Source organism: Chaetodon auriga, chromosome 3, assembly GCF_051107435.1.
Source record: "Chaetodon auriga isolate fChaAug3 chromosome 3, fChaAug3.hap1, whole genome shotgun sequence".
In the NCBI taxonomy this organism is placed as follows: Eukaryota; Metazoa; Chordata; class Actinopteri; order Chaetodontiformes; family Chaetodontidae; genus Chaetodon; species Chaetodon auriga.
In genome coordinates, this window is record NC_135076.1 from 5,548,596 (window position 1) to 5,573,202 (window position 24,607).

Genomic DNA, 24,607 nt, shown 5'->3' on the forward strand with positions numbered 1-24,607 from the left:
GGGTATTAAAGGGAAAGAGCCTCGCTGGTAAAGATTGGGGCTTTGTTTGTTAGTTTGTGTTTTTGTTTTTTTGTTTTTTTTTGACACACCAACGAAAAAATCAATACACTGTCTGGCCAAATTTCATTAAGAATGGATCCAAGTAGACAACCGAATTGATATGCCCTTTTCTTAAAATTTGTTTATAAGTTTACCTAAATATATCTGTAATTTTCATTTCGTGTCCCCGAACTTTTCTGTTGTAAATTTCATATTGTGACGGAAGAAAGAAAAGTAAGACTTTGGAACTTAACTGATAAAAGTTTTCTTGCGATCCTTGAACGCAGCACGTCACACGCCCCTCTCATCATCACGGGCACTCCCACAATGCAGCGGGGTAATGTAGTAACATGGCGTCAATGGCTGCTGTTTTGACCAGGGCCGTGGGATGTGAAAAACATTATTTAGAACATAACCATGGAGACAGCTAAACAATAATCCGAAATCAACTTAAGAGCTCGAAAGTAAGTTAACACGCGCTCTTGTGTGTTGTAATGGTCGAAGGGATTTCTTTCTGTTTTTAATGACTTGCTGCTGTGTGGCAACTGTGTGCCAGTATTATTTATTTCCCGTTAGCTAGCTCTGCCGGACGACCGGGCACAGCGGCTAGCGTTAACGTTAGCTTACCAAGACAGCTAGCTAACTGCAAAGTCGGCTAAGCGAAGAGTCCCCAGGAAGTCAACGTGAGTCCTTCCTATCATACAGGAAACACATTTTGGTTTTAATGGTGAGCGTTTCTTTCAGTCGATACTATCTGCATGCGTGGTGAGCCCTCTTTTCGTACCTGTTTTGGAAGTTGAGCTAACGTTGAGTCGCAGTGTTGTGTCGAAGTCTATCCCCCCTTCAGTTTCGTTTTCCTCTTAACGGAACCAAATATTAACTGCAAGTTGACGCCAGTCTCTCATGTCTGCGACGCCTTAACATATACTAACATTAGCCGAAATGAGTTCCGAACACCGCTCGTGGAGGCTAATGTTACGGCGTGTTCATTTAAAAGGGGCATCGGACTTGGACACATAATCACTGCACTGTCTATTTTGGCTTTGTCCGTGTGAGGTGTGTTTATGTTTAGGAGGTCAGTAAACACCACTGTCGCTTCAGATATTTCTTCTTCTACTTCTTTTCAGTGTTATATAATGGCACATACATTGATGGTAAGCGCTGCATTATCAGTTAGTCTGTTTATTATTTCGATCAACTGGTTAATCAATTAGCCTCTGAAATGTAACATATATATACATATATAAAAACACTCAGCAAACTCTCTGAAAGGCCAAAGTGAAGTCCTCTGCTTTCTTGTTTTGTCAGATTAACAGTCCCAACATCTAAAGATATTCAGTTTACAGAGATATAAAAGAGAAAAACAGGAAATTTTCGCATTTGAGAAACTCATTAAATTACTTGAGCAATTAACTACTTATCAAAACTGCCATTAGCTAATTGAGTGTATTCGAAATGAGGTCAAGGAGCTTTCATGATATATACACAGAATTTGCACCGTTCACAGGTTTCCCCTAAACTTTACAGTGCCATCAGGGAGCTGCTGCTAGTCTGGAATAAAGAAAAGTTAGTTTTTTGGTATATAAAGACTTGCCCTTCACTTCATGGGTTGTATTATGGTTGTAATTTATAATGTATGTCTTTGGTAGAGCCTGAAGCTTCACAGATTCGATGCTGCTCAGTCTATCAAAAAACAAGTAAGGCGCCGCTGCTTTCTGCAGGCGTGGAGTCAAACTGTGTGATTCTCATATCGGAGGATGGGAACAAGAATGTTAATCGAGACTTTTCAGCGTCTGTTTAAAAACTCACCTTTAGGCTTTCTTTTGACTTGCGGTGTGATGTTACTGCCATTGTTTGATGTGGAACACCAGACTTGAAAGGATTAATCAATGAGTGGACAGAAAGTTAATCTTCAGCGTTTTGATTTGATTTGATTAATTGCATCAGCTGTTGAAGACACTGATCGAACATGCCGATCGTTCTGTGCTTCCAGCCTCGGCTGTGACAATCCTCTCATATCTGGAGTTGTTGGACTGGTGAAAAAAGAAGCAATTTGATGACATCACCTTGAAATTTAGGAATTTGTGATGGACTTTTTTCAATGTTTTCAGGCACTTTATTTACCAAACAATTCACTCGTTAACGGAGAAAATAAATAAGATAAGATACAACATCGAGTTTACCTGTGAAAAGAGTTAAAATAGATAATGATTGCGTTTTTTACAAATATGCACTGATTTAAAAAAACTTTCTATCACACAGACACGTGGTAATGATGTGAATGGTGTGAAGGATGAAAAGGAACGAAAACTCCTAAAAAGCAAAACATAGACTTTGTTTAAATACTTTTAAATTGAAAAGTTAAAAGGTCTTTGCTATTGTGGCTTCATCATTAAAAGTAGCACTTCTTGTCATCTTTTTTGGTTTTATTTTATTTCTAGTACACTGGGTAAGTTGGGTGTGTGTACTTTACATGAGAAAGATCATGTTCTCAAAGCCAAAACAGTCAATTGAAACCAGTTTTTATTTTAATAATAATTTCTAAAGTTGCATCAATACTGTATGAACAGCAATCAGACCTTTAAGTACTTTTCATAGCTTTGTCGTGACTTGTAGAACATTTTAGTTGACCATGACATCTGTAGTGTAAGACCTCTGTGTTGACTTTCTTCACACAGCAGGCTATCACATTGCTTTTTGTAGAGTAATTTTGCGAATTAGTCTGATAGTTCTGTTTTTTTTTTTTGTTTTTTTTTTACCTAGACTTTAGGTGGCCTGCCTCCCTGGTCATCCTCAGTGTGGTGTTGACTCCACCAGGGACAGGAGCAGCAGGGCAGCAGGGCAGGAGGGATGGATGAGTCCAGAAGTCCAGTCAAATCAGGCAAACAGTCCCAACCCAGAGGAGCCAAAGCTTTGTCCAGCGAGAAGTCAAAGAAAGAGATTCCTGTGCAGAGAGAGCGTACTGAGTCTGCACCCCGCAGACACGAAAACCTCAACACCGCAAAGGATGAGCATAATATAGGAAGCCGTGGGCCGGGCAAGACTTTCACAGATATCCCCCAGGACAAGAGGAGAGGACGGCCCTCCAGGCTGAGCAGACTGACTGGAAGAACGAGCTCTGGGGAGAGAGGGAAAGGAAAAGTGGCAAGCTCCCAACAGCAGCTGGTGGCACAGGCTCCTGACTCCAGGGTGTCTCTTTCTGCAGACAGCAGCCCCTCAGCAAACAGAGACACCTGCTCTCCTGCAGTGCCCTGTACACCTGAGAAAGGCCTCACAGAGCAGGCCAAGAGCTCGATTGTAGCTCCAGCAAAAGAAAAGTCCCATGGTGATTTTGCAGGATGTTTTTCCTGAAGTGATTCTATCTTCTCCACCAAATGTATCTCTGGTTAACGGCTTTGTCTTTGTTGTTTGTAGGGGTGAGAGCTGCTGCACTGATGCATCAGCCAGCTGAAGAGGGCATAGAGGTGAGGCCCCCTGTGGAGGAAGGACTGCTGACAGAGCAACAGCTGGGCCTCCGACAGGCGGAGGAGCGCCTCTACAGAGACTACATCCACCGACTGTTGAAAGTAAGGAAACAATCTGCCCGTGCTTCATATACAGAAAATGTATGGCTCAGCTCCTATCAGCTGCTGCAATATGGGTCCAGCAAGTATACTGATACGTTGATAGATTGATAAATGGATTTATAACTGACAGACAAAGTCAAAATACACTAGAGACTTCAAATCTAAAGAGGTTCTAACACTCTAGGACTTTGTGTTAAATGTCAGTTATTTTTGGGTTTCAACCCAAATGCGATCGTATATCTGAATCACGTGTAGCCAAAGTTCTTGCACGGCCTTTTTTTGTAAAGACAAAATGAAAGAAGTTTGACTTATTTTGATATCTAAGGACAATAATGTTTCACTTTGCCCTGTCTGTTTTTCTTGCACTGGGGATTTGTTGATTTTATTTCCACCCAGCATGTGCAGGTGGGCTTTAACAGTTGATCGGGCAGAGGATAAAACCACAAATCCCCAAATTTCCCATTGAGAAACAGGGAGAAAACATGCATAACCTGAGTGCTTTTGCCTCTCTTTGTTCTCGCAGCAGTCCCCGGAGTACCCAAACTATCAATACTTATGCAAGCTCTGTTCTGTGCACATTGAGAACATTCAAGGAGCACACAAACACATCAAGGAGAAGAGACACAAGAAGAACATAATGGTAAAGGAAAATTTAAGTCTGCGTTGTCACTCATGCTTTATTCACGCTCTTTTGAAGGGGTTTAAAGTAAGGGTTTAGACTCAAGTGTTTTACATGTTCTGGCTGTGGTGCATCAGGAAAAACAGGAGGAGAATGAGCTGCGCGCCCTGCCGCCCGCCTCCGCCGCCCAGCTCAGGGCCGTGGACGCAGCCGTCCTAGAAACAGCCAGGCAGCAAGGGGTCTCAGAGGAGGACTTTGAGGTTCGGAAGGCAGTGGTCATCAGGATGGAGGAGATCATCAAGAGGCACCTCTCAGGTTGTACGCTGCGCTGTCACTCAGCCTGATTTCTATTTCCTGCAGTGAGTTGTGAACAAAGAGGAAATGCATTGAGAAACATTAGAGTTTCAAGTCATACTGAAGTTAGACCTTGCTTATCCTCAGTGAACATATGTAATCTTCTGTTTGCTTTTACAGCTTGCTCTCTCCGTCTCTATGGTTCATGTCTTACCCGCTTTGCCTTCAAAACGAGTGACATCAACATCGACGTCACTCACCCTTCCTCTGTAAGTCTGCCTCTGCTGTTTCACAAAACAGTGATGCGCTTTCTCTGTAACATAAGACATTGTAAATCAGCACTGACATTTGGTCTAATTGATGGTCACTTTTTTTTTTTTTTTTTGTTTCTGTTCAGATGACACAACCCGAGGTCTTGATTCAAGTGCTGGAAATCCTTAAGAACAGCCGTAGGTTCTGTTTGGTGATTTGTAAATGCTTTCTGGAGTCTGGACGTGATTAATTGTCATTAAGTTGCATAAATCCACTGTTCTGTTTGTCTGGAATCACTGGCTGTGCCCTGTTGCTTCTCAGGTCTGCTAACATTTGCAATTTAAGAAGAAACACATTGTTCGGAAATTCCTTACCTGCTTGGTCTTTGACCTCAATAATCCCACTTTGTGTAATTCAGTTTTTATGCAAAAGTTCTGCAGTTACTTTGTGTCTGTGCAACTTTCTTTGAGGTCATTTTGTGTTTTTTTTTATTCTGTTTCTCTTCAGCTGAATTTTCTGAGGTTGAGTCAGATTTTCATGCCAAAGTTCCTGCCGTATTCTGTCGGGATGTTTGCAGGTGAGTGTTGGTCTAAAAGCATCAGTTTTTTTTTTTTTTAAACTTTTCTGTCTGCATATTTTTGTCAGTTTAGTCATGAATGTTTAAATCACCTGTCTAGAGAGGGAGTTTATGGCTGAGGGTTGCTTCAGTGATAGTGTGTATTGTGTAGTTTATCATGCTTTTAAATATTTTATGTGTTTGATTTTTCACCTCTGTGTCTGTGCAGCGGCCTGATGTGTAAAGTGAGTGCAGGTAATGACGTCGCTTGTCTCACCACCAATCATCTGGCAGCCCTGGCTAAACTGGAGCCCAGATTGGTTCCACTGGTGCTGGCTTTCCGCTACTGGGCAAGGGTAAGACTGCGGCAGTCTCCTCAGCTGAAAGAAGAAATGATAAAAATCTCCTTTCTATGTTTGTTCCTACGCAGGTTGGACTTTTCCAAAATAGTTAGTGTATCTCAAGTCTTAGCAACCTGGTTTGTTTGAGCGTCTTACTAATTAGAGCACACAGTCTACAACTAATATGTTGATACTGGACTCACTGAATTTAATGCTGACAGACCACAATTTAATGCTTTGAAGTTGCAATGCTTGTGAATTTTTTTTTTAAATAAAGCACATCTCTGTTTGATCCTTAATGTTTAGACTATAATGAGTGAGGATTTTCTAATTGGAGAAATTGATTTCAGTTTTGCAGTGTGCATTGAGGCTGACATGCAGACTACCTGAAAGAAATCTTTTCCTCATGTGTTCATCTCTGTAGCTGTGTCACATCGACTGCCAGGCTGAAGGTGGCATCCCTTCATACTCCTTCGCCCTCATGGTCATCTTCTTCCTGCAGCAGAGGAAAGAGCCCATCCTCCCTGTCTACCTGGGCCGCTGGGTAGGTCAAGTGTTTTCCACTCTCGCTGGAAAAGAACTGCTCAGTGTGCGCCCCTCTCAGCAGAAAGAAAATGATTTTTTTAATGCATTCTTTTGAGCATTTTGTGCATTCATTAGCTAGTTGACGGGAGAGTGATGGCATGAGGAGAGAGAGATTGAAAATGACATGTATGATGTAAAAAAGGTCCCAACTGGAAATGTTGCACTTCATTGTTGCCGCCTTATCCGCAAGAGCGCTCCCCTCACAGTCCTCTTCCACACACACGAGAAACAGAGACCTGTTTTGAACTAACTTATTTTTTGATAAAGACAATTGTTGTAACTGACATTAATACACATATAACCTCTACTCCTGAACCTTTGTCACTTCAGATACACACAGATATACACACCTGAGCCCTGTCATTCAAATTCGAAAAGAGAACATGTGATTCACAGAACCTGCTCATAAGATTGCACAAAAGCACAAAAGATTTTCTGATTTATCAGATCTTGTTTCTGGTACTAAACTTGAATTATCTCTCCTTGATAACATGTCCTTTGAATGAGATATGGTTGATGTTGATAAATACATGAAAAGTTTACTTGTGTCTGTGCCAACCTACTTACTTCCCATTATTTCTGGTGCATTATCCCAACTTATTGTTTTTTGTTTTAGGGAAAGTAAAGGGTTCTGTCTTTTTTTTTTCAGCTTTTTTTGTGTTTAAGCCTTGTCTTAGGAAACACACAGTGTAACAGCCTGGGTAGTGCAGACAGTGTCTTCTCGTTTTATGTAATGCAGAGGATGACCCACATTCTTCATCTGCGTCTTGTGTCATGTTTTGTGAAAAACACTCCCACACGACACGGATCAGGTCTGTGTAGGGAAACATGGCTTTAACACAAGATGTGGATGGAAACGTGTGTCTGTCTTTTCGTAGCAGTTCAAGAAAAAAACATGACAGAAAAATCATCCTTTCACTGCTGTTAAGATGATCTCATTAGAATTTTTTTTAACACTATGCTGCATGCATTTGCATAATACTGAGGAAAATGTGAAGCTGCCGCAAATCATTAATTTCTTTAAGATGTAAAATTCATATTCATAGTCACATGACGATATAAATTGACCCATTTAACTAAGATTGCATTTATCGTTTGTGGCACCACTGTTAGAAAGTGGTTTTAAATGAACTAGAAGTTATATTTTAGTGCACAGCCACCACCAGGAAGAACCCATCCGCAATGTCTGCATGAGTGTAGGTGGAAGCATGTTTCTCCTCCTCGAGGTAAAGATTCCCGTCTTTAGGCCTTCAGACTGCTTGTGCCTCATGGTGCTTGCAGTGATGTGGTTTTGTGGGAAGCTGTGTGGTCTCAGAGTGAAGAATAGGAAAGATGTCATTAAGATGAACAAAGGTTTCCTGAAGTTCCACGTTGAAGAGTAATTTAACACCAAGTTGAAAAACTGCCCTCTCTGGTTGAACATTTTAAGTCTGTTTAGCATCACTTCTGGGTGTGCACCTGCAACCACACCCAGCAGTGATCACTCAGTAATGTAGAGCATTTATCTGCTCAGAGCTACTCGAAGCTGTCCTCCAGAAATGCACGGTGGGCAGGCCAGATAAAACGTGAGGTGTTGATGCGTATCATCCAATCACAAAGTGTTTTTCCATGATTTGTTTTCTTGTTTTGGCTGTATTCTTTGGGCTGTAGGTCCACACTCTTGTAAAGTGTGGAAATTCATTCATACGGAGGCAAATATTCTTCATGTAATCATTTAAAAATAATGTATCTAAAAAGGGAAAATTACAGGCCTCATAAATGCTGAAATAGGCAGCAACACAAGCAGTCAGATGACCAAGCACAGTGAGTCTCCTGCTCACCACCAACAACATGACCGTACAGCACAAAAACATGGATATTAGGAGCTGTGGAGTTAAACTGGCCTTTAAAAAATGTCGTGTTTGTTTGACTTCATTCTCCTCGTTCAGATCGAAGGCTTTGATGTGAAACGCGTGGATGAGTATCATCTAACTGGAATCACTTTGGACATGTTTGTCCGGTGGGAGCGCAGACCTCCGAGCTCCACGGACGGACGAGGGGAGAACCGCAGCGAAGCCAGAGGAGAAGGCCGACCCAAACCAGAGCCCAAGAAGCCTGATGATAATCACGCCTCAGAAGGCTTGGTGAGTGTCACTACAGCGTACGGCCATATCGAAGCGTTTAGATCGCCTTTGATTGAAATTTCATATTCTACCCTCTGCTGCTTTCCCTTAAAGACCCGCTTAACTCTGGACCTGGGTAAAGGTGTGTCGCTGGGCCAGCTGTGGTTGGAGCTCTTACGTTTCTACACACTGGAATTTGCTCTTGAAGAATACATCATCAGCATCCGCTTAAAAGAGCTCCTCTCCAGGGAAGTGAAGAACTGGCCACGTCGCAGGCTCGCTATTGAGGGTGAGATACCTCTCTGCTGGAAAACTCACCCTACAGGTCTGGAGAAGAATCTGAAATTCACTCTCTGTGTCTTTCTTTTTTTAGATCCTTTTGCGTTGAAGAGGAATGTTGCACGAAGCTTGAACAGCCAAATGGTCTTTGAGTACATCCAGGAGCGCTTCCGTACAGCTTACAAATACTTTGCTTGCCCCCAGAGAAGAGGCACCGGGGGCCGCCAGAGAGGCAAGAAGGCAGGCAAACAAGGAGCAAAAGTGGAAGATGTCGAGAAGAAGGAAGAAGACGACGGGAAGGGTGAAAAAAGTCAGAGCGCTCCGAGAGGCCACCAAGGGCCGAAGGAGGACGAGGAGCCTGACAGCGACGATGAAGATGGTTCGATTCCGTCCACAAAGAAGGATGAGATGAGTTTAGATGCCAGCCTCATGGACATGGTTCTCAGTGAGGGGAACAAACCGTCCTTCTCCCCCAACGGCCTGCTGGACAGTGACAAGGAGGGGGAGGAGGAGGAGGAGGAGGACGAGGAGGAGGAGGAGGAGGAGGAGGAGAGCAGTGTTTCAGATAAGGATGGATCTGTTACATCAGAAGATCTGCACTATGTGTTTGATAAGATGATTTTCACTGGGGGGAAGGTAACTATGGTGAACAGCATTCACCCTTTGTGTGCATGTTTTTATAGAGTCAGGAGCATGAAATCAAGAATTACTTTAAGATACTAATAATATAAAATCCTACATGTAATAATATTGTGTATTGCTCCTGAACACAGTGTGATGGAGCTAATTTGAAAAAAATAAATAGTAGATTTCAAGATTTTCCACTTTTATAACTGCAGTACAGAAGAAGCATCATCTCACCTCAATCATTGATGGCTTCATGCCACATGAGGTGTTTCCATGTAAGGAGGGCCTGTATGGGTTTATTGACACACGGTGACAGTTCAGACATTAGCTTCAGTGGTTGGTGGAGAGCATTATGGGACAGATTGTTTTGTCACAGTGATGTTCTGTAACTAGTGCACAATGTTTACAACATTTTAGTTTTTTTTTTATTTATGCCACGATCTTGCACTTGTTTGTGTTGATAAAAGCCTTCATATCTCATTGGTCCATTCATTTATGGTCTTTGAACTTTGTCGTTCCAGCCTCCAACTGTCGTGTGCAGCATCTGCAAACGAGACGGTCACCTGAAGGACGAGTGTCCTGAAGACTTCAAGAAGATCGAGCTGAAGCCGCTGCCTCCCATGAACGACCACTTCAGAGATATCCTCGATGGCCTCTGCAAACTGTGCTACTGTAAGTTGTCAGGTGCAGTCTTACCTGCTCTTCACATTGAATATGCTGAGCAACAGCTGGCACTGGCTCATATTATTTACCAATATGAAACTGACATTTAGATTATTGAATCTGATCTCATCTGTTTTGAAAATAGTGAACCGTTCACATGAGCACTTCTTTGCTTGTAGAATGACTTCAAATGAATCTGCGTTTAGAATTTCGAATGCAATAATCCTTTAGTTTAATTGAACAAATTAAACCGCTTAATCAATCGACGAATCGTTGGCGCTCTGTGTGACTGAATAAATGCTCTGCTGTTGGCAGATGAATTGTCACCTACACATGCCGAGCAGCAGAAGAGGGAGCAGATCCTCGGCAGCCTGGAGAGGTTCATAAGGAAGGAGTACAATGGTGAGTACGACATGACTGTTGCATGACTTGCTGTTTGAACAGACTTTTACTGTTATTTGAAAATCTCTGATAATGATACAGAATGTGTTTCACCTTCAGATTGAAATTTCTTCTTCTGTGTGTCATTTCACAGATAAGGCTCAGCTCTGCTTGTTTGGCTCCTCCAAGAATGGGTTCGGCTTCCGTGACAGTGACCTTGACATCTGCATGACTCTGGAGGGCCATGAGACTGCAGAGGTAGGCGGACGAAACACACACACACACACACACACTCACACTGCTGTTTAATTCAACTCACGCCTCCTCAGTGTGACCCTTATGTTCTGTCTCTGTTCCATGTAATTTTTGATCTGTCTGAACAGAAGCTCAACTGCAAAGAGATCATTGAAGGCCTTGCAAAAGTGCTGAAGAAGCATACAGGTGATTTAGCAATTCACTGATTATCTCCTGTCTGTGTGTCAAGGACTGAATCTGAATGGCTGTGATCTCTCCCTTTCTCAACATCACAGGTCTGAGGAACATCTTGCCTATCACAACAGCTAAAGTGCCTATTGTGAAGTTTGAACACAGACAGAGTGGTCTGGAGGGAGACATCAGCCTTTATAACACCCTGGTGAGTGAGCAAGGCTCTCACATCAGAACCTGCCTTCACTGCTATTATTTAAGTGCTGAATGAGTGACGTTGGACGGGTCGTCTCTGTAGGCTCAACACAACACCAGAATGCTGGCTACGTACGCAGCGCTGGATCCACGTGTGCAGTTCCTGGGATACACGATGAAGGTCTTTGCAAAGGTATGTGAAACTGATACAGTAATCCTGAGCTGATTGCTTCTGGACGATCCAGTTTGCAGTTTTCTGTTCTAGTCTTCCCCTCAGGGGTTTGAAAGTTTTTAGATCGTTGTCTTGTCAAAATGTAGCAGGCATGAATTTCGCACACTATGCTCTCACTGTATAACTCACCTCCCCCTGTGCTCACAGCGCTGCGACATTGGGGATGCGTCCAGAGGAAGCCTCTCGTCTTATGCTTACATCCTGATGGTGCTCTACTTCCTGCAGCAGAGGCAGCCGCCAGTCATTCCTGTCCTGCAGGAGGTACCAGCTGCTGATTAATGACCATCCCTTTAAACTCAAATGACCTCTGCCTGAAACACAAAGGAGTGTGTCGCTTTGAGTGGAATAAAGTAAATAGCTCTGTACGATGTCTTTGTAGATCTTTGACGGGTCGACTGTTCCCCAGCGGATGGTAGACGGCTGGAATGCTTTCTTTTGTGATGACCTTGAGGATCTGGTGAGTTTACTTGCACTCCTTGGGGTCTCCTGAAACTTGGGACAGTGTTGAATTACTTCACATTATCTGTCAGCAGTCCAAATCTGGCTCCTGTCACATGTCTCTCATTATAATATTATACCTAAATGTGTTCTGTCCACACAGCGTCGGCTGCTCTCGGAGCTGCAGCCCAACACAGAGTCAGTGGGAGAGCTGTGGTTGGGGCTCCTGCGCTTTTACACAGAAGAATTTGACTTCAAAGAGCACGTCATCAGCATCCGCCAAAGGAAACGCCTCACCACCTTTGAGAAACAGTGGACCAGTAAATGCATCGCGATTGAAGGTGCTCACACGGATGTGCTTGTCCTCTGTCTTTACCTGCTTCTGACTGTTATCACCAGAGTCGTCTTCTCTCTGCTCACTCATCTGCTCTTCTCCTCAGATCCCTTCGATTTGAATCATAATCTTGGTGCTGGAGTTTCTCGCAAAAGTAAGTGCTTTAGTAAAAACATACTTTTATAAGATAACATAGAAAAGTTTGGGACTGAGTCGTTCTCTCGTGATGCTGAGTCGGAGGTGTTTTCCCTTTTTCCAGTTTCTGACTGTTTGATATTTGAATGAAGAAGCAGGTGTTGTGTTTCAAAAGCTAAGATTCTGTGCCCTCTGGTTTTGATCGTGTGATCTCAGCTGCCTCTACACCTGTGAAAATGTTCCTCCTTTGCTTCCTCTAGTGACAAACTTCATCATGAAGGCGTTTATTAACGGGAGAAAGTTGTTTGGAACTCCGTTCTACCCCATCCCCGGCACTGAAGTGGTACGTCAGTCATGGCTCAAACAAACTGCACAAAAGGTTAAGATTTTGAACGTTCTTGTCTAAATTAGCTTCTGTTTCTGTTGTGCTCTGCTGCAGGACTACTTCTTTGACTCAAAGGTGTTGACAGACGGCGAGCTGGCGCCTAATGACAGATGCTGCAGGATCTGCGGCAAGATTGGACATTACATGAAGGACTGTCCAAAGAGACGCAGGTTGTTCTCTTCATTCATGGAAATGTTTCTGTCACCCTGGTAGAATTCAAAGGAAAGCTAAAAGAAAGCACTGAGAAGTGTGTTTTCAGTTCAGTGAGCCTTTTTTTAAAGCATCATTATCTTGAGCACTGCTGCGTTATGCATCACACATACACTGTTAAGATGTCGTTAAAAAATAAATGAGAAGGTGAAAGTGAGCATGTGGCTGCCATGGCAACAGGACCACATAAGTAATGCTTAGATGAATGCCTTCATTAAGTGCCTTTATGAGATGAGTTATTTAGGGAGTATTAAACTGTACTGCACCACTGTAGCTTTCCACTTATGGCTTCACATCTAGTTGTTGGTAGACTTTCCAACGAGTGACATTTTCTTTTTCTGTTGCTTAGATTTTCCCAGTAAGAAAAATACTGAGTCTCTGGGCTCAGGCTTGCTGAGCCTTGAATATGTGTGCAGTCACTGTGTGTACTTCTTAGGATTTAAAGCTGGTTTCACAAAGACCTTTGGTTATTTATACAGGAATCCTGTTTAAATCTTTATCTCTTTAATTAAAACCAGACCTTTTTTTGTTAACTCGGTGTGGCTGAAGGTGTTCTCAGTGAAAGGAAACAGAAGTCTCTGATATTTAGGAGTCTGTACTGTTGTAATGCTCCTTGTGTGTATGTTGACACATCCATTGTTTGTACGGGATGTATCTGGTTTATTCACTCCTCCTTGAACATTTTCTCTGCCAGGGTTAAGAAGAAGGAAAATGACAAAGATGAGGACGTTAAAGAGGAGGAGCGGGAGCCAAAGGACAGACGTTGTTTTCAGTGTGGGGACACGGGTCACGTACGGAGGGACTGTCCTGAGTACCGCCACCTCAAGCAGAGAAGCGCCGGAGCACCAGGTATCCACAGAGTCCATGTCCCAGAGGTTAACTGACAGCAACGAACCGAGAGTGAAGACAAGCACACACACATATATTTAGAAATATTTAACTTTACCGAGTGAAAATAAACTTGCTTCTCTGGTGTTTCATTCTTCTCCAGCTCCTCATGTGGTACAAACATTAGTGAGCTCCCAGTCCATCCCCATTCCCCAGGTAGCTGCAGAGTGTCCTGGACGGACCAGACAGCCCTCAGAATGTGTGAGTACAATGGTTAGACACTGCACAGGGGTCGGTTTACCTGATTTGCAAAAAACTCTCAAAATATTTCCTCACTTTGCACCCGTAGAGATTTCTGCCTCCTTTCAAATACATAGGAAGTGAAGGGGATTTAATATGTTGGGCCGTGGAAGTGAAAAATCATGAGTACAAGTGGATGATGGTGCACACAATGTTTTGGTTTCCTCAGTCAAGCCGTGTCACTACTGCACACCAGTGAATAGAATTCATGTTTGAATGTGTAAACAAAGTCTGATTGTTGATTTCTAATTCTTTGTTTCTTTTTCTCAACAGTCCGACAGTCGCCAGACTCCGCCCTACTCCCCGCAGCCTGCAGTTGTCCCCCAGAGTTCCTCCCAGTCCACGAGTTCCCCCCAGACCTCCCTCAGTAAGACCAGTTGCCCTGGTCCCTCAAAGCAGCCTGCTCACCCCCAGGTCCCCCCAGTGTCTCTCTTCAGCTTCCCGACCTCCCATCCTGGCCAATACCACCCAGGGGCGCTCACTGCACTGGGACTTATTCCCTCCCACCAGCACCAGTCACACCACTCCCAGGGGCAGCCTCATCACGCAGTCCACATCCCTTCCACCTCCTGGCCCATCCACGGACCTGTCCTCAGCACGTCCTCTCCCACCGCCGCCCCCTCCCCGCCCAGCCTGAAATTCGCCCTGCGCTCAGCATCGGGGAATGGGAGTCCCACAGGCTCAGGGGGCAACCCCAGCCCCATGAACCTGAACGACCCCAGTATCATCTTTGCCCAGCCGGCAGGGAGACAGCTGGGCATCGGTGGGCCAGGACGGGAAGGACACTGGCACAACCACTTGGCACAAGCTGGGTCACTCATGGGCAATGGCACTGTAGTCAAGTCAGGTATTCACTGGGTGAACTTTGGTGGCACCGTCTGTGTGTGTGACTCTGTCTCTGTGTCGTCCTGTTTCTCTGTCTCTAAAGATTCATGTAATTAGGAAATTATATGTACAGTCACTTATATTATACTATCAAATGATTTTAGGTCCAGATCTATAGTAAACAGTAGTTCTTTGCCTTTTTCCATAGTAACCGAGTAATAATTAAAAAGAAATATTTGCGATGTGGCCTTGTTCTCTAGAAGGTCCATCCAAAGTATTCAGTGACGTCACGTTCAGTCTGATCTGGACTGCACTGCTTGTCAGACATACAGAAAGCACATTTTAAGAGTTTTCCTAACTCATTTACATATTACCCACTGTCCCTTTTGGATATACAGGAACCATAGAACTGTGCTTGAACTTCTCCTTATTTGTGAGTTATTCGAGTGTGTTTTGATCTTGTCTCTGCAGAGTCAGGCCACTCAGCCCAGCTTGTAGGTATGAGCCAAGGCTCCCGGTTATGGGAGCACAATAAAGCACCACAGTATGCCCTGTCGCCATCCTGGCCCTACCGAATGCCTCAGAGCTTCATCCAGCAGGGCAACGGAGGCTACCAACCCAGCAAACCCTTCGTGGCACAAGGTCAGACATGATGCAGTTTATTTGTGGCTGCTGGGAAAAGTCGATAATCGCAAGATGTCCGTTTGCACTGACTTTGACACAATTCTCTCCCTCCATTAGGTTCTGTGGTTCATCCAAATCCGAACTTCCCACTGGTCCCACATGTCCGACATCAAGTAAATTTGAATTTCATCCAACAGAAGAAGTAAACTAGCGTCTCTCCTTTCAGATTTATGGTCAGTAACATAACAAAATCAAAATTATGTCCTTTGCATCATTTGATCACGAAGAATTTTTAAGATGAATTTTATCATTTTTGTACAGTTTTTATGTTTTATTTTTTGTGTCATTACATTGATTTGTGATACAAATGTCAAATATTTTAATACCCCCATTTTTGAGGGGGTCCAAAAAAGTGTTTTTATTTTATGTGTAAAGTAAGGAGGAAAAATGTAAACCTTTATTTTTATTAGCTGTATTCATACTTTGCTTGCCACAAGATGAAGGCTTTGAATAGACGTTTGTTTTAAAAACAATCTAACATGTCACCCTAAGTATGTAGTGCCAAAAGCAGAGATAGCAAGAAAAAAGGGAAAAAAATCTTAAATATAAAAAAAAAAGCTACAAAAAAATAAAGAAAAAAGCAAACAAGTGTGTTGTGTCGTGTGGGTCGATGTCCTTAGCATGTCTGTGTGCACTCCTGAATGACGCTCTGTGAAGAGGCCACACATGGACGCTCTGCTCTGCTCTGCTGTCACTCAGCCTGATGTCATCTTCACATTTGCCAGTGTCTGTTTTTTTTTCCTTATACGTTGCCCGAACTGATCAGAAGTGAGTTACCTATCTTCCCAGTTGATGTCAGTTTCAGTCAGCACAGAAGCTGCTGTGGTGGTTGCTAGATGCGTGTCCTTTAAAAGCTGAATAAGATGCCACCGACCAGCCAAGCTGCCAGTTTGTCCCAGTGGCCATTGTCAGCACCATAGATGGAAAATATACAGGTCTGTAAAACTGACCTTTGCAATTTAAGGGGTCCTATCAACAATTACACTGTGTGCTATTTACTTTAAAAACTGTGAGGCTTATGTTTGTTAAACTCTGTGCGTGATGTCGTGTGTGTAACATATGTCACCTGTTGAAGGTCACTCCAAACAAACTTGAATTCAGAAGGTGTATAGTTATATTTTTCAGTTTAACACTGGAAATGGGTACAAGAATAAGTCAGTCTATCACTTTTTAGGAGACAGAAAGGCCAGGGCTAGCTGGTTAGCATGCTAACTTCTATAGAGATATGCAATAAAAAATAAATGGTAGACGTCTGAGTTAACGCCAGAACTGTAACTTCTCCACACCCTGTTGATGAAGTTAGTACATGTCGAGTCAGATCATTGGCCTACATCCATGGTGTGTCATCCACAGCAAGGAGCTGGTAACTTTTATTTGAATAAGAATCAGAGTTATTATGTAAGACAGCTTATCACATGGGGTGAGGTTCACCACTTTGTGAACACATGACTGTATGAAGGATATGACTACATGAGCTCAGGGACACTTCAGAAAACTGTTGTTGGTAAACACAGTTTGAAAATGATTGCATTCTGTTTTTATTTTAGTTTTTACACAGTGGCCCAACTTTTTGGGAATTGGGCTTGTATGTTAGGAGATGACGTCCTCATTCTTTAGCCTGCAAAGCTTTGATTGGCCAGTCAACAATGAGTACAACCCCACACCTTTTTAACGGGCTGAACAAGTCAGACACATGGATGCAGATTCAGAGGTCTGGAATCAGGCTCCTGCTGTCTGGTTTTCCACCACGTGTGTTACCTACATTGGTCCTACATTAGTACTCTGACTCCTGTCTGTACCACACATCTGCTGTGTCATACACTCGTCAATTGTTGTGCGTCACACGGTGCAACATGGCAGGTGTGTGTTGCACTTCAGTTATTAACTTCATGTACACACAAAGTGTGACATGGCACTAAAAGAAAGACTAAATAAATATGAAAGGGTGAATGAAGACTCTTAACTCACTAAGTGGTTGAAAAACAGTTGACTGTCTATATAGTAGATCACATACTGTACATCCAATCATATTTGACACTAACTACTGCTGCACATTCTTTTCAGGTGTTCATACATAAGCGCTGGCTGTAGCTCAGAGTGGGTTGGTCATTTTGTGCAGGACTTGTGGTTTGATCCGTGGGTCCTGTCTGACAAGACAGTCAGCACCAAATTGCTTCTGATAAAACTGTGTTCCAAATGAAAGCCGTGTGGTGATCATAGGTAGACAGATCTCCTCACTCACACACAATCACTTCTATCACAACATTATACTTCCAGTCCTTTGAGCTGTGGCCGGATGAGTTTAGCTCTTGCTCGATTGTCAGCGTGCTCAGATTCATGATGTGATAGCCGTGAAGACGCTTTGTCCTTGTTGAGCTCCTCTGAAGCTGCAGAGAGGTGAAAGGATCTTTGGTTCATGTGCACAGAGCAGATACTGAATCTGATGATAGTTTACCTCACAGCTGAAGACTGGATTCACCTCACTGACAGTGGAGCTCCTCAGGGAATGCAGAACTTCTAATGAATTGTAGGAGATTTCTGTAATGAATCTGTAACAATACAAGGTGAATAACTGGAATGAATGCCATACACAACTTCAAGTGAAATCAGTTGCTCTGAAAATATATGATGCAAAGCATTCGGTGGATTATTTCAAGAAAACAATGACACTCTACAATCACTCCAGCAGCTGCACGAGGCTGTTACGAGGAACTTAAAGGCCATCTGTCATCATGTGACCATAGCTTCAGACTGTAATACACACATACAAATTCTACCTGCTGAGGAAGACCTTGAGATGCAGTTGAAAGTCCTGGGAAAGCTAGTAAGTGAAGTTAAGTATAGTATTATGTTAACAAGCTGACTGGGTTTTAACATGTTAATGTCTATTAGAATGTATCTTCTGATGGGATCAAATTCTAAAGCTAGTTGATATGCACAGGCCAACACGCAAGATTTAACGCTTACAGCATGTACGCGTATTAACATGCATACAGTTAGCATGGTAACTGTACTTCAATATGGAACATGCTTGTAGGCTACATTACCATATTAAACTTCAGGATAGCCTGGATCCAAGCTCAGAGTCAGGCTGCTATTCTAATCTACTCATTGTAATAAAGGTTATGGCCACTGGGGGCAGCACAGGTCTAACTGCTGCTGAGGAGCACCCCAGTCAGCGAGTGAGGAAGAAATCCTGCGCCATCTTTACTTTCAGTTTTTGATAGATGACCGCAGCTTTAAAATTATTATTTTTGTCACTACCTTTCAGCAATGATTTCCTCCCATCCAGTTACTTCATATTTACAATGTTCTCCCTGTAACTAATGTCATGAAGTCTCCCAGGATCATCAGATGACCGCGCAGGATGTATCACAATCCTGGTTTTAAAGCAATCTTGTCATGACTTGCGGTGTTGAACATGTAGACATTGGAGTCTGTGCTCTGCACAGCATTTCACAGTCATCTGTCCAGCAGGTATCCAGATATTGTCCTCTTGACTAGTGGGTTGGATCGTCACTCTGACTGACATTTCTCTTTTTAGATCCCCACCCTTTGTGTAGCTTGTAATACTAAACAAAGAAATTGTTGCGTGTCAAACTATTATTGCTAGCTTACCTGGACTGGATCATTTTTGTTAGAAAACATTTGGAGGAGCAGAGAAAATGTTGGGAGTTTCAGTGGAACGTCATGTTTGAGAAACAGGTGAGTGATCTCCGATCGATCCAGCGTCCCACCGAAGGTGAGATCAAGAGCTGCCGCGTCGTCCTCTGCTGATCTCAGAGAGGAGAGCTGCCAATCAGACACCTCCTCTCTGACAGCCGAGGAGAGCTGGGCCTTATCTCTGTCCTCAGACACACCTTTCTGTGAGGAAGAAAAAGTGAGTTTATCTTCAGTCATGGTGCCGACTGACCAGTTTAACAGCAGTGCTGCACTATGGATCTGTGACGTGGATCATGGAGCTGGAGACACAAAGACCCAAAGAGGTCTGAGGTCATTTTAGGTATTTGAATTCATTATGAATCATTCACTTTACACCTTTAAAAGGTTTCATTCAGAATGCTTGGAATCAGAAACTTTAAAGCCACATTATATAACAGGTTTACCTTAAAATTACAGCTTCAAGATCATTTTGATGGTACTGTGGTCAGAATCTGTATTATCTGTATCTGTATCTGTATGTTTTATTACTTATTTTTATCTGTCATTCCTGACAGTTAAACTGTAATACAGCGTTATTGAAAGCTGCATGTTAAGGTTATATTTTACAGAAGAACCTGCTCTGTTGTCTCCTGTGCCTCGGCTGCTCTGGGTTCAGAGTTGAGGTGAGTCTTTGGGTGGATGTAGGACCTGGAGCGATCACCAGAGGGCGCTGTGACGCACAGCCTGTCAGGAACCTGAAGAGAAGCACAAACAGCATCAGTGAAGCAAAGCCTCATCTGTCTGCTGTTTTTTCAGATTTTCAGATTCTTGAGTACTTGCTTTGAGAAGTTATTTGTTGTAATTTGAATGATTTTATCTTTTTTAAATTTATTATTCATTCTTTGTTTCCACTGTGCAGCACTTTGTTTTGTGCTATATAAAGACGTTCTTTTTACTTCCAAACATTAATAAACACATACCTGGTTGATCACAGCCCAAAGTGCCGAGTCCACTCTGTTCTGCACGTGTCTGTCAGACCTGGACTCCATCACTTCATGGTTCTCTGGAGATTTCTCTGAATCATCATCAATCACAGCTTCAGCTGGAGGACTTTGTCCTTTCCCTGACACGTCTCCAGTATCTCTGTTTGGGAAAACATGTCAAAGTAATATTCATTTTGTACTTCTGTGGGCATCCAATGAAAAATACAAAAAACAACTTTAATGCAAGCTGAGTTAAAACAAGTCAGCTTCATTTGTTTAAGGCATCAAATGAGATGAAGAACAAAAACACTCAATAAATTCTAAAGATTCAGAGATAACAACCCATTCATACTTGAAGGCTTCATACACTGTAAGCATGAGATTATGAGATTATTTGTACAAAAATGTAAGTTCCTCATACATTCAGCAGTCAACAATCAGACTGAGTATCAACAATGATAATCTTGATTTCTATAGCTCCTCACAAAACCAGAATCTCAACGTGCTTCACAAAATACAAACAATACAGGTGCAAAGATAGTAACTCACAGAGAAACAAAGAACTCAAAAGGAACATCATACACAGAAAATGGGATGAGAAACAGGGATTTCAAGAAGTGGCCAAACACTGAGAGATAAAATGTAAAAGAACAACATTAAAATATTTGAATAGACATGAAAACATTATACTAATGCCTTTCTGTACAGGTGAGTCTTTAAAAGCTGACCCTCCTTTGTTTTAAGCCCGGACTGTGGAACTATTAACAACGTTTGATTCTTTGGCCTGAGGGGTCTCAGAGCAGAATAAGAGGTTCTGAGTTAAATATCTTGAATACAAATGTCAAATGTCACAATGATAATAAAAAAACAGAAGAAACCTAAACACTCACTACATAAGAACAAAAACATCAAATTAAATAGTCAACTTCCTGTAACGAGCATCGTGTCACAGGATAAACGTCTTCGCTGGGTAATCTTCGATCTCTCGTTTTCAACACTGAATAATCGCAGCCATCCTGTTGCTATACTCACTCTTGTGGCTCCTCAATAAACTGCTTGACCTGTTTGCTGCCGATGATCCTGACAACAAGTCTGGGGATTGAATTTGCTCCGGACGTGTTTTTCTGAGCCATGATGCAGGTGATATGATCAGGATTCCCTGGAGAAAGAGACAGAGACAGAGAGCAGGAGATGCATCAGTCATGCAGCTGATGGAGGGCTGCATGGCTCAAACCTTTAGTCAAGTGAAAGCTCACATGAGGACATTCCAGCGAAGCACAGCACCAACAGCATAACAGATACAGTTTGTGTCTGTATGCATAATGATGCTTTACTTACACGCAACTATTCCACTCCCAGTTTCCAATTTTCACTTATTTCCTGTTTCTTTTTCCAAGTGGATCTCATTTCTTACCGTGTGTCTGAACAACACTTTCCTGTTTGCTCTTCCTGCACCATGGTTACCTCTCTGTCTCCACCCCTGAGCTGCAACACCCGACACCCTGCAGAACTCTGCAGAGCACTGGGGATCACGTCAGCACACAATCACTTGTGGTTCATGAGTGTGTTTTTCATTTTCAGTCTGCTGGCATTACTAAAAATGTATGGAAGTGACCCACAGGTAAACATGAAGCAACATGTCAGATGAAGTAATATTCCCTCAAGTTTATGACCATTTACTGATTCTTTTCCTTTACATCACACTTTGTGTCTGATGTGTCAGGCTGCAGTGATAGAGGTACTCAGATCCTTCATCTAAAGTAATAGTATGAACAGCTGTGTTTGTTTGACCCACCTTCCTCCACATGCAGACTTTCTTGTTCTTTCTCGTCACCTGACGTCCTGCTTTGCTCCCGTCACAATCACTGTGACCACTAGAGGTCGCCACCTGGCACTGAACCTTAATATGGGTCAGAGTAACCTTTTTTTTATTTCTGGTGCGTTGTTGTTCATTGTATGGTTTTATTTCTGGTCTTTTTTGATGTAAGGTGACCTTGAATGCCATTAAATAAAATGTATTATTACAACGTACACTAGTCCAACAATCATGTCCCCAGTTTGGACTCCACCAATTCCTGAGAATAATATCCGGCCTTTCAGCTGCTAAATGTTCCACTTTCTTCACTAGCTTGTCTGTGACTGTGACTGCCTGCCGTGTGGTGCTGAGCAAGTAGTATACAGGTTTATCGGGGCTTGACTGATGAAAAAACACTCTGACTGACAGGAAATGAGCTGCAAAAGCTAAACACTGAGCTGAAAGAAGCCCGACATCACTGTGGAGCTGCACAGTTGATAACACTCTGTGGGTTCAGCACTACAAATGTTATTTATTTCAATCTTAATATGAAAATATATTGATTAGTGGAGTTTTAAGTTCAGTACTTCAGTAACGTACATCCTGTTATTTCTTCCCACCTCTGTCCAGCTGTTCTACTCTTCTCTTTATATGCCTCTGGCCAACAATTAACAAGAGAATCAACCGGTTGAAGTTCACTTTAATTTTGCAAAATCATTAATTGGAAAGATTTTTCTAATTAAATTTCCAGAAGCGATAAGGAAACAGCTTTGATAAGAGGCCTGGGCGGAGATAGCGGGCCTAATTACATTAATTACTCTATACCTGGAGGAGAAATCTGAGTCAATAAGTTCTGTAGCCCTCTAATCTTTTCATAGAATAAAGCAGGTGGACCACGGTAGCCTGAGCCTGGCACGCTGCCAGGTACAGCCACCGGTGCTCTGCCTCTCTCCCTTTGATTTGCAAGAATTAAGTTATTAAACGCTCTTAATAACTGTGGAAATGGCCACTCATTCTTCATGGCATTGTCAGTCCCTACACGTCACAGACCTCTTTAAATGTCCTGCTGCAGCTGAAGTGTGAAAGTCAAACACAAAGTCCACATCTTAATGATCAGAGGAGCAGCCACAAAACAGCTGCAGGACGTTTGCTGCTGCGAGGAGAGAGGCGGCGACAGCACGCAGAGAGCCCGTTTACCGACAGAAGAATCCTCAAAGGCCCATCTGGTGCCACTGTGAAAATATGTCCACTGTGTTCGAGCTCACATGCTGCTCAGTCATATTAGCAGCAGTCCAGGGAGGCACGAGCACAGAGAATAACAATGAACTGTTTTCATGTTTTCCTCAGTAATATTTAAAATGCACTCATGTGTAAATATGAACAATAGAGCTGTATTTCAAAACACCTGACAAACTGTACAACTACTAAACAAACTTTTTTTAATAACAAATGTTACTGTGATCGTGTCAGTGGATGTAATATTTTGATTATGATGTTTGGGACAGATTTGAGTTTTACTTCGTATTCCTGGCTGAGGAACCTGTTAGCCAAGGGTTTACAGCAAAACATAGCTTTAGTGGTATGCAGAGGGACAGTATGCAGTGTTCAAACTGACTACCAGCCCTGGCAGTTACTGCTCACATCCAACTCAAAAAGTTCCAACGACCCTCTTTGTGCTACTGGGTTAGCTCGCTGAATCAGTCCGTTGCTGAGCTGCAGCTCTCATTCGTCCTTCTGTTCGTGTGCGTGCACAACAGTGTATACTCCAGAGGCAGTTTGGATTCATTTCTGCTCATAAATCCAATCTATTGATTCCTCTTTAAGAGTCATTCAAAAAGAACAATTTGTTCATGAACTAACATCAGTACATTTGAGAATAAGAGAAAAACAACCCCACATTCATGCTTCATTTATATCTAAAATGACTTGTTTTAATTGATTTTAATAAAGTTCAGGAGCTTCGAAGCTAACAAGGTGCAGTCTGGTCATGCTACTAACCTAAATCAATGACTACAGAAAACCAGAATTCTTTTCACACCTCATCTGAAAACCTGAGCACAGAACACATGACCTCAGTATTTAGACCCAGCAGTGATCTAAAGATCATTCACCAGGGCCTAAATGAATAACCCTCGAGGGTCTCCACTGAAAAAAGTTCACGGCTGCAGTCATTTAGAAATGAAAACGTTCTGTGCGTTTGGGTTAGCTTTGTAAAGGTTTAGCATACAGTAAGTTATGATGAGCAGGATGTGAAACACTGAGGTAAAATGTGTTCTGTTTAGTCCCCCTCTGTATCTCACAGCTCCAGCTGTCAGCCTCATTTATGCACTTGGCTGAGACGATCTTTTTAACACAGGCCTTAATTGATTAGCAGCCCAATTAAAGAGCAGCGATGGGGGCCGAGGGTGGAGGAGAAGGTGACAGAATCACGGCGCTCTCTTCTCCTCCAGAGTAATTCTTTTACTGAGGTTCTAAATCGGGTTTGCCTTGGACTGATAATGGATGTCCGGGCTATCTAAACATGCACCCAAAAGCCAGCTCAATCCCTCAGCTGAGATAAAAGCAGACAAATTACACAAGGAGGAAAGTACAAGGAATGAAAAAACAGAACAACTCCTGAAGGGTTTTATCACAAGTTTCAGAGTGTTTGTGTTTGTGGATGTGCTTGTAGGTGGACACACCTCCATGTTCGTCCATGTATAAGTGATTTTTGGGAGAGAAAAGGACAAAATTTGAGATAACATTCCAATGATAAATTGATCATTTAATGGGTTATCTCTGTCTCGTTAACCTTCGCCTGCGTGCAAATGATATGTCAGATTAAACAATGGGGTCTGAACATGGCAGGCACTACATCTCCTGACTGGCTGTGTGGAGAGGCACATTGATCA

The 24,607-nt window shown here is 42.7% G+C and overlaps 2 protein-coding genes across 4 annotated transcripts; one reads left to right on the forward strand and one right to left on the reverse strand.

The window, feature by feature from the left end:
- Window positions 1-373: 373 nt before the first annotated feature.
- tut4 (terminal uridylyl transferase 4) lies at window positions 374-15,884 on the forward strand. Of its 3 annotated transcripts, XM_076724771.1 has the most exons (31): window positions 432-503; window positions 596-722; window positions 2,803-3,364; window positions 3,454-3,605; window positions 4,129-4,245; window positions 4,362-4,539; window positions 4,699-4,787; window positions 4,916-4,967; window positions 5,278-5,347; window positions 5,556-5,682; window positions 6,092-6,211; window positions 8,181-8,375; window positions 8,469-8,643; window positions 8,728-9,269; window positions 9,782-9,932; window positions 10,239-10,325; window positions 10,459-10,562; window positions 10,688-10,745; window positions 10,835-10,938; window positions 11,029-11,118; window positions 11,305-11,418; window positions 11,537-11,614; window positions 11,759-11,936; window positions 12,036-12,083; window positions 12,325-12,407; window positions 12,504-12,619; window positions 13,354-13,508; window positions 13,651-13,748; window positions 14,061-14,634; window positions 15,084-15,254; window positions 15,354-15,884. In XM_076724771.1, exons 3-31 carry the CDS (start codon window positions 2,890-2,892, stop codon window positions 15,440-15,442), a joined length of 4,590 nt encoding a protein of 1,529 aa, XP_076580886.1. In that variant the 5' UTR covers window positions 432-503; window positions 596-722; window positions 2,803-2,889; the 3' UTR covers window positions 15,443-15,884. The 3 variants fall into 3 exon arrangements, with proteins under 3 accessions (XP_076580867.1, XP_076580877.1, XP_076580886.1); XM_076724752.1 differs by having other exon boundaries at window positions 374-766; XM_076724762.1 differs by lacking the exon at window positions 596-722 and having other exon boundaries at window positions 387-503.
- Window positions 15,885-17,059: 1,175 nt separating this feature from the next.
- Window positions 17,060-21,350, reverse strand: c23h1orf87 (chromosome 23 C1orf87 homolog). Its single transcript, XM_076727298.1, has 7 exons — window positions 21,336-21,350; window positions 20,954-21,080; window positions 19,919-20,081; window positions 19,574-19,693; window positions 18,915-19,160; window positions 17,776-17,845; window positions 17,060-17,683 (listed from the first exon to the last, which is right to left on the reverse strand). Exons 2-6 carry the CDS (start codon window positions 21,052-21,054, stop codon window positions 17,777-17,779), a joined length of 699 nt encoding a protein of 232 aa, XP_076583413.1. The 5' UTR covers window positions 21,055-21,080; window positions 21,336-21,350; the 3' UTR covers window positions 17,060-17,683; window position 17,776.
- Between the last annotated feature and the right edge of the window lie 3,257 nt (window positions 21,351-24,607).